This window comes from Pseudopodoces humilis, chromosome 17 (genome assembly GCF_049639895.1).
Source record: "Pseudopodoces humilis isolate 2021_Gansu_Grassland_sample_001 chromosome 17, ASM4963989v1, whole genome shotgun sequence".
NCBI lineage: Eukaryota > Metazoa > Chordata > Aves > Passeriformes > Paridae > Pseudopodoces > Pseudopodoces humilis.
Window position 1 is genome coordinate 5,197,832 of NC_142216.1, and position 9,383 is coordinate 5,207,214.

The 9,383-nt window shown below is 41.2% G+C and overlaps 1 protein-coding gene across 3 annotated transcripts; it reads right to left on the reverse strand.

Annotated features, from left to right (window-relative positions):
- Positions 1-2,991: 2,991 nt before the first annotated feature.
- Positions 2,992-9,381, reverse strand: MRPL22 (mitochondrial ribosomal protein L22). 3 transcript variants are annotated; one of them, XM_014253206.2, is made up of 9 exons: positions 9,321-9,381; positions 8,727-8,772; positions 8,071-8,145; positions 7,386-7,521; positions 6,146-6,211; positions 5,754-5,831; positions 4,858-4,927; positions 3,507-3,725; positions 2,992-3,372 (listed from the first exon to the last, which is right to left on the reverse strand). In XM_014253206.2, the coding sequence occupies exons 1-8, from the start codon at positions 9,370-9,372 to the stop codon at positions 3,514-3,516; spliced, it is 735 nt and encodes a 244-aa protein (XP_014108681.2). In that variant the 5' UTR covers positions 9,373-9,381; the 3' UTR covers positions 2,992-3,372; positions 3,507-3,513. The 3 variants fall into 3 exon arrangements, with proteins under 3 accessions (XP_014108681.2, XP_014108680.2, XP_087919720.1); XM_014253205.2 differs by having other exon boundaries at positions 2,992-3,725; XM_088063594.1 differs by lacking the exon at positions 8,071-8,145 and having other exon boundaries at positions 2,992-3,725.
- Between the last annotated feature and the right edge of the window lie 2 nt (positions 9,382-9,383).

Genomic DNA, 9,383 nt, shown 5'->3' on the forward strand with positions numbered 1-9,383 from the left:
GTGATTATTTCTGCCATCACAGTCTCTTACTTTGTTCAGCTTTTAATTATTTTAAATTACATGGCTGAAGTACTGCTGGATAGATGTCATTCAGCAATAAAGCCTTGTTATTTGAAGAGCCTGAACTAGGGGCCTTTTCAGCAGGACTGTAGCTCATATGCTGGGGAATGTCACACTCTGTTTCTGTGGTTCACTGAGGACATTAGGAGTAACCTTATTTCTATTCAAAGCAGAATTGTGTTTGCAAATTACTTTCCAGCATCCCAGCAGTGGATTTTCATAGGGACTGGCAGGAAGCAGTGATTCCTATTTTCCTTTACTGCAGTGACTGAGGGATTTCCCCAGTGACAGCGCAGCGCAGAGGAGACAGGACTGTCACACAGCTGCTGTTTGTGCCAACAGGGAATCACAACATTTGCACTGCACGACCTTGGTCGAGCCAAGCTCACACCAGGTACAGCAACACAGCTGAAGCACTGAGCAGGACACACCTGTCAGTGCCCAGGTACCACTGAGCCCTAACACAACCCACCTCAGCACAGCAGCTCCCAGTTCAGACCTGGCCAGAACCAGCGGTACCCAACTGTCCAGTCACTGACTCTCACACTCCCACGTATCTTCCAAGTTTAAAAAAGGATGATGATTATTTTGTAACTACAACCACGAGCCTTTCTTACTCTACCTTTGATGAACCACCTCATTAATAACTGCCCAGAAATCTTAAAAAGTAAAAAGCAAACAAACAACCACAACAATCCATAAAGATACCAGGCTGCCTGACTAAAGTACTTCTGCTTTCTCACTGGATACTTCAAAATGTTTATGAACAAGCCCAACAACAGGTTTACAAGTTTCTCCTCAGTTAGTTCTCATATTGCTGAGCAGAGCTCACAGTTCTGCTCTCTTCAGATTTCCCTGAAGCCTCACTACACCTTCACATGAACTTGCTCCTTCTCCTGTTTCTGTAGCACCAGCACAAACACACACCAGTGGTGAGTTTACAGTGCCCCCAGACGTTACTCATGAAATCAGCACCAAGTAGAGGCCTCACTGCCTCTCCATCCCTTTTGGTGACAGTTCATTTTAAAACATTACTTTATAATGATCTCCTAATGGTTTATTGCAGTTAGCATGGAATTTTGCTCCTGAATCTCTACCAAACACCTAACTTGAGGTGCAGATGCACTAATTACCATGAAAAGCACAGCAGAATCAAACCTCTAGAATTTATAAATATACAATTACATATAGAACTTGCCAGTATAAAGCTGTGTCACTAGATGTTACCAAACTGGAAAAGGTTCAGGTTCCCAGCATTCTGATGGACCTATCACAGAAACCACTGTAGACATTCTTACCATCCTACCAGAGAAAGGCAGGGACCAAGTCAGTCCCTCACCTCACCCCATCTCCCATCACTCCTGTCACAGACACAGCTTCCTTAGCCAGCACCATAAAGATCAGCTCTGGGTTATGCATGTTTAAGACAGCAGAAAATGCTACCAAGGAAGAGAAGAATACTAAAAACATGCCAAAAATTAGTTTTCCCACTTACTGTCTTAAGAAAGAAAACAAGCAACAGCCTTGCTTTTTAACTGAAAAATTTTTAAAGCCCAGGTCTGTTTGTTTAAAGGACTTTCAGGGCCACCTGCAAATCATAAAGAAGCTGGAAAATACATCAGTCACATTCTCACTTCTCTCTCTGTCTGTGGATTCATAGCCAGAGTAATGATATCTCTAAGGATACAGCCTTCTCTGGAGGTCCAGAAAGGATCTGAAGCAAAATCTACAGCATGCAGGAGAAATAGGTACTGGAATAAAATTCCTATAAACCAGGTTTTAGATATTTAAATGTGTCTAGAGTATAATATATGTAAATGCTTATTAAACTTGGATTATTTTGTGATTCTTTAGTCTTCTCCCAGATCAGTGATCCCCAAAAATATTATAAACAATTCAAGTTTGCTACAACTTGTAAGAGATTCACTCTGACAGAGGAGTTTAAGGGCAGCTGGCAGAACCCAGCACAGCTGTTTATCACAGTACAACAGAAACAGTTCTTCAAACACACATCAGGGACTGCAGAGATAGAGTTTTATCAGAACACACCTTTCAGGCAAGTTACTAAATCGTGGCTTTACAGCAAGAAATGTGTTTGAAAGTGCACTGGAGACAACCAGACAGCAAATAATCCCCCAATAATGGCACTGAGCTCTCAATGTGCTTCTTGTGTAACTTCACCATCCCCTAATACTCTCCAGCATCATGAGACCCTTTCTTTGGTAGCCAGAAGAAATCATTCTGTACCAACCTTTGTTAAGACAGTAAAAATAATTTGTTTCCTTACAGGAACTGTCCCTTTGCCATCATCCAAGTACTGATCAAAGTAAACACATGTAAGAAAAGCTACCATGAATTGTTGAGGTAGAAAGACCCAGATGAGGTAAGCAATCTGTCTTCCACTCTTGTGTTCCCAGAATGGAAAAGAAAGGTCTAAATATCAGACATTTGCATGTAAAAGCAGCTGCTCATTCTGTTTTTATGTTGATGGTAATCGACTCTGGCCATCTTGATTTGAAAATATGACTGAATGAAATGAGATTCCCCCTATCAATCTCAGTCTTTTTCTCTTCAAAGGATTAATGATAAAAATGGGATTCTTTTCAGAGACCTCAAAGCCTGATTTGTATAGGCAACAAGCCATTCCATATTAAATCCATGGAGTGTTTCACTTTCCTCAGTGTTACAAAAGCACTTTGTTTCCAAACAATGCAGAATTAGTGCACTCTTCATCAAAAAAAAAAAAAAAGCTTTTCTCCATATTTTGCCTGTTACCCACAATGAATTTCCAGAGGACAGCCTGAACTCCATGCCTATATCAGATTATTAAAGCCATGGGCAAAACCCAAACCAGTTTGACTATTGTGGAAGTTTTCACTACCGCTTCCTCTCTGACAAACTAAATATTGCCACCTACTGACTGCCAAAGCCTGAACTTCCAAGGATTTTTTTATTTCCCACTCCCAGACACAATGCCCAAGACACACAACGAAGGCTGTTAAAGCCCAAATAAACCAAAAATTGATGTCTGATATTCTGAAATATTATTGTTACTTGGTTTTGTCCACTGTTACTTGTTTTTTCCAATGTTGCAACTACTTTAAAATGTCAAATTTTAGTTTGAGGCTTGATCTTGCAACATGACTGTCAAGAATTGTCTTACAATAAATAGCCCACCATACCTAACAGAGACACCAAGCTTTCTATCAGCACCATATCTTCTAGATTTGACAGTCCAGGGTTGAGTTTAAATGCTGTGGTCCAAGCAACTCAGAAAAAGTAACATCCTGCTGCTCCAAGATTTTTCCATACCTGTGATTTGACAAATAAGAAAAAACCCATGATTTTTCTCACATCATCCAGCTCCAGGAGCACCAAAGATATAACTAAACCATGACTTTAATTATTCCTTTATATAGTTACATTGCCTAACAAGAGACACCTACACAGCCTCTAAAGTGTGTGAACAAGGGTTCTGTTTCGCAGCTGCTGCACATATTCCTTTGCTTGGTCAAAGCCAGTCCTTGGTGGCTCAGGGGGAGGAGGAGGACCTTCCACCAGCTTCACAAAGTAGTGGCACCTGCTGATTTTCATCATGCCAAACATGCCCTTGCCATGGTACCGTATCCGCTTCACGTAACGGCCCCTGCCCGTCTGCGACTCCGCTGAAGGAAAAAGGAGAGGGGAGAGAAGATTATTCAGTCAAGAACAAACTGCTACAGCTGCAATAAAACACCTGTCTTGCCAGGGTATTTTTCATGGCTGCTTCTAGAAAGTTAATTCTACTCGGGATTCTCCCCTCCATCTTTCTTCTGTTACATTTAGCAGATCCCTGCTACAGAGGAACTCGTGAGCTGCATTAACGCTCCTCAGGAGCACCAAAAAGGTGAATTTAGAAAACAGGCACATGAAGATAAATATGTGGTGAAGGACAAATCACACTGGGCACTTACTAGATTATACAGCTCTTCTAAAGGTGGCATTTGTTTCACTGCCTTTCAGTAGTTTGTCTCATGAATTCCTGTAGTTTTACTGACTTCATTCTCCCTCTTTTCTCCCTTTATTGCATTCATCACAGGTATTTTCATTATCTGCACATCCAGTCCTGCACTACAGCTGAGCCTTCTTATGGCAGAGGCCTGGAAGGCTCCAAAGAATTCTAATTAAATCTCTCTACAGTCCAGATGACTTTAAGCTTATGAGGTCAGTTTAGTAAAATTTATCCTGTATTAGACAAAATTTTTCCTTTGGGCCTCAAAACACCTAAGGGTAAACATTTACCTAACATTTTTCTAGGCTAAAAAGCAATTTAGTTATTACAAGCTTATTTTGCAAATCATCTACCAACAAGTCTTTTTATTAAGAAGTTTACTGTCATTACCCATTTACTTTTATACTGTGTCTGATGGAAGTTTAACTTTGATCCTGCAAATCAAGTTGTACCAGCCACAAAGCCTCCACCATCTCTGACTGGCAATATTAAAAACAAAAAAAGAAAGGGTTTGCTTTTTGTTGTCCAATCTTTCATATTTATATCAAGCATCTTCCTCTTCAGGACCTTCTATTCAATAAGGAGCAGAAATTCCACTCTCAGATGGCTACATCCATCTTAAAAATGCTGCAAACATGTGCCTTTCATGCTTTGGTAAAGTTAAGTTTAGCAGAAACTGTCCTCTATTCACTTATGATGATTTCAAGCATCAAAATCTTATTAAATATAACACATTTCATAGGTAGGATAGAGTAGATAGATAGATAGATGACATTTTTCTAATGCACTAAATTTAAAACATGTACCTATGTGTAAATTTGATTTGAATTCCACATTGTGCTTTTTTACAGCCATTTCCTGTGCTTCTAACAGAACCTGTAACAAAAGGAAAAGAAATGGAAATACTGAGGAGGAATTTAAGCAATGCTATTTCTTATCTCCAGATAACATGAAAGAAATTGCAAGTTTAAATCAGTTATAGAAAAAGTATTTTATAGAGATAAAAACTGTTAAAAGACAAGCATCTTTTACATAAGGATGTTCCTTGCATAAAATGAAAAAGCCTCAGGACAATTCTGTTACATTTTTGGGGAGGAAAGGGAGTGGAAAAGATGGTTTCTACCAGCATTTGTCAGCTTTCCATCCATGGACCTTTGTGTAATTAGACATGCAACTAGAAATAAATTCCAAGGTGGGAAAAACGGACCTGGTCCAATCAATACTTTCAGCTAATACAGGACATTTCTTTGACATAATTATACCAGAAATCAATGCTTCAGACAAGAAAATGAGTAATTTGAGAATCCAAACAACTACAGTGTATTCAAAGCTTTTGTGCCTTTACAGAACTCAGTCCTCTCCTTAATAATATCCTTCATCTCTTACAGTTTAAGAGCAAAGCACACAATTAGTGACCAGGATTCTGCACTTTTACCATGAACTTAACACCAAGCACTGCTAGAGAGTTCACCCACATGGAATTTATCACTATGACAAGTAAGAACAGCCAGCACAAGTGACCCAAACATAAGTCACAACATTACATGACTGCAACAAAAACATGTACTTAGAACATGCTCCCAACAGGCTTACTTGAAACACAAAAACCCACAGAAGTAGAAGCATCTCCAAACTTCTGGTGAGAGGAATTGATTTTAAAATTTTCTGGAAACAAGGAGTGTTAAAGAATATTGCTATTTACCTCTCTGATCACCTTTGCTCCCTTTTTGTCATTGAATTCCAACTGAGCGAGAGCCTGATCAATGGACATTCCTTTTATCTGCAATCAAAGTGTTACAATTAACTTCTGCATTTACAAATATTTCCTTTCTCTTATTCAGAAGACATTACTTAAATTATACTGCTATTATAAAAACAAAAATACTCTCGTTTCCTTAATTACCATTTCTTCAACGCAATACCTTACAGCTAAACCAAACTACAAACAGCCATTCCCTGTCCAGATCCATGCTCATCCCCAGGACTCTGCTATAAAGATGCTGATTAAACTGTGATTGAATGAGGCTGTTAAGACAAATACACCATTTAAATTTTGCATTCTCTCAAGCACAGTACAAAGAACTCTTTGCTTACCAGTTTTGCCAGATACCACATCTTATCTTTGCTGTATTTTATTTCCCTCCGACAGTGATATACTTCCTAGGGGCAAAAAAAAAAAGTTAAAGGATGAGTAATTTCGCTGGGAAAACAGGAATGAATCCATGCCTACTCTACAATCTATGTCCCTACTAGGAATAAAATGAATGGCTCTAGGAATAAAATGAAAAGAATGGCTCTGCTTATTATGAGAACAGCACATCAGGCACAGCTTTGACGTTTGAAACTGAAATCCCTAGAAAAAGTTGTTGGCACACAGGAAATTTTAATACAATCTTAGGACACTTAGTTTATAAGCAGAAGTCCTGAAAAGGATAATCAGAAGGTTTATCACCATCTTTTCCTCTCATCCTCTCCACCTTTAGAAGCAACGATTGACATGCCCATTCAGCCTTAAAAAATAAAGGCTGAATAAATAAAAACTCTGCTGTCAACTCAACTTACTGGGCCAGCAAATAAACAATATTACCAGAATGAACTTAATTAGCCCTCCAGAAGTGAAGAGGGTTTCAAGTTTGATTGGCATGAAGATCTGCCTCCACAGACCCATTTAACATTATTGCTAACACGGGTCAGCACCAGCTGGTACAATCTAACATCAATACACATTTGAAAAAGATGGCACTTTTGATAAACAGGTAAAACACTGATTTAATAAATTAACCTGTCAATAGTTGCATTTTCACACACCCTGCATCAGTCAGCACAGTCCACAGCAGGGATTTCTATGTCCTAGGCCATAATGTTCACAGGAACAAACAGTAAATGCTCATGGCCCACAAAATCCCTTTTCCTTTGAAATGTAAATACTTTTACTGTACTGAGCAGTGTGTCTAGCAGAAGCCAGAACACATCGATTTCCAATGAAGAAAAATTATAACAATGGAATTCCAGAATATCAGCTCTTGACAGTAAAAATTCTACCTCCTTGTAGTTCAGAAACTTCTACAGAGGATGGGCCCCTTACATCTTGAATCACACATTGAGTAGGTGATCAGCTCCAAGTAACTCGAGGCTCAAATATAATTTAGAGATGGGAAGCATTCCAAGTGATATTAACTTCTACAACACAGCCAAACTGAATAAATTCCTAAAAAATGAGCAAACAAGCTTTCAAACTAGTGCCTTGTGCAGTCATCCTGTGCAGACAGTGACAGAAATCTGTTCAGAAATTGCTGAACATTCTCAGGTAAGGCCATTCACAGGTGCATCTTACAGCTGGTCTGCGAGGCTCTCCAGGCAGCTGGGGAGGGTAAACAATCCTGTTCTTCTTCTCCCACTTCCCAACTTTCTGCAGAGATGTGCTTGTGTGGATGCATGAGAGAGGAAAAAGGCTACCAGATGCCAGCCACCTGCAAGACAAGACCACAGCCTCAGCTGCTGAGCACAAGAGTTCTTTCTCCTTGCCCAGTTTATCTGGAAAATTGTGAACTTGCTGTCTTGAAAAAGAGACCCAGCACATTTGTGTACTCAAAAAACAAAACTATTAAAGTCATTTATAGTTTATACTGAAAGGGCTTTTTAATTCAGCAAGAAGACTCAAGCTTCTTAAAGCAAACCATGAATACTGGTATGAGATTCTACATTAAGTGTCCTCAGATTGTCACACAATGTAACAGTCACCCCTCTTCTGATGTTCCTGTGGGGTTCAGGACTCACACAAACCATTTGTACCTTTCCCAAGGTACTTTCCATACTTATTTGACTTTTACCAACAACATATTTAGCAGTGAAAATTTCTAGTTTTTCAAGGGGATAAGTATCTCAGAGCATTAGAGGTTTATAAACACTGTGAAATTTGAAAAGAGAAGTGTTCTAAACTACTTCACAAACACAATCAAGTCAATACAAAAATCAGACAGTCAATAGTAATAAAATTAGTTTTCAGGCAGTTTGCTCACCTCAGATTCTGAGAAACCAAGCTACATTTTGCCCCCTGCTGCCTGGATAAAGCAGCAGTGGGCAGCCACTCGAGACTACAAGAAACAGATGAGTTTAAGACCAAATACCGAGTTTTACTGAGCTTTGAACATCTTTGTGTGTGTGGCCAACCCGTGCAAAGCATCTTAAAGACGTCAGGCAAACAGAGCATGCTGATCAGTTTCAAAAGGGCATTGTACACCACTGTTCACATCCTATGAGCAGAGATTAGCATAACACACGCATTTCAATGTCATGGAATATTCAGATATTTGCAGGATTACAGCTGGCAGTACCAGTGCTCCTACAGCACAGCTATGGGATTCCTCCAGAATGAGGGGAAACTTGAGCAGCTAAGGAAAGCATTGACGGGGGACAGCACAGATACCACATTACTGTAACCTGAACTATGAAGTCAGAGAAAATATGGATGTCCAACAGAAAGAAGGGAGGAGAGAGACACTTCCATCATGGCACAAGTTCTGAATGCACAGAAAGACACCACAGGGGCAGAGAGTGACGTGTTCCCCACAGCTGCAGGGCTGGGTGAGATGGCCCCAGCCCCAGGTACCCCAGTAGGGCAGTGCCTGTCCCACTGCCCAGGGCACCAGGACATGGGTGACAGAGCCACACTCACCTCTCTGGCCGTGCCCAGCCGAGGAGACCCCGCGCCCAGACAGCACCTGGAGGGAAGGGAAAGTGAGCGAGGCATGAGCAGAATCACAAAATCACAGAATGGTTTGGGTTGGAAGCGACCTTGAAGACCATCCAGTCCAACCCCTAGTCACCTAGGTTGGTCCAGTCACCCCTGGACACCCTCCACTATCCCAGGCTGCTCCAAGCCCCATCCAGCCTGGTCTTGGACACTTCCAGGGATCCAGGGGCAGCCACAGCTGCTCTGGGCACCAGGGCCTCACCACCCTCACAGGTGGTTTCATAATACCTTTCATATTATGTTTTCATAATATCTAATCTAAACCCACTCGCTGCCAGTTTGAAGCCCTCCCCCTCATCCTGTCACTCCAGGCGCTTATAAATACTCTCACTCCATCATTCCTAGACCCTCCCTTCACACATTGGAAGGCTGCAACGTGGTCACCCCGAAGCCTCTCTTCTCCAGGCTGAACAATCTCAATTCTCCCAGCCTTTCCTCATACGAGAACTCCTCCATCCCGGTGGCCTCCTCTCAAGCTGAACCTCCCAAACCAGCGCCGCGTCCCCTCAGCCTCACCCGCGCCCAGCGCCCAGCGCGCAGCCATCTTCCCGGCCCTGCTTTGCGGCATCGCCCTTGGCG

Bases quoted from the DNA above. Each gene is read 5' to 3' on its own strand.
- MRPL22 (XM_014253206.2), bottom strand. From the start codon at position 9,372: ATGCCGCAAAGCAGGGCCGGGAAGATGGCTGCGCGCTGGGCGCTGGGC. The intron at 4,928-5,753 runs GTAAATAGCAAT...CTTTTGTTACAG, and splicing joins GAGCAAAGGTGATCAGAGAG to GTTCTGTTAGAAGCACAGGA. The intron at 3,726-4,857 runs GTACATGTTTTA...TTTTTCCTTCAG, and splicing joins CAAATCAAATTTACACATAG to CGGAGTCGCAGACGGGCAGG.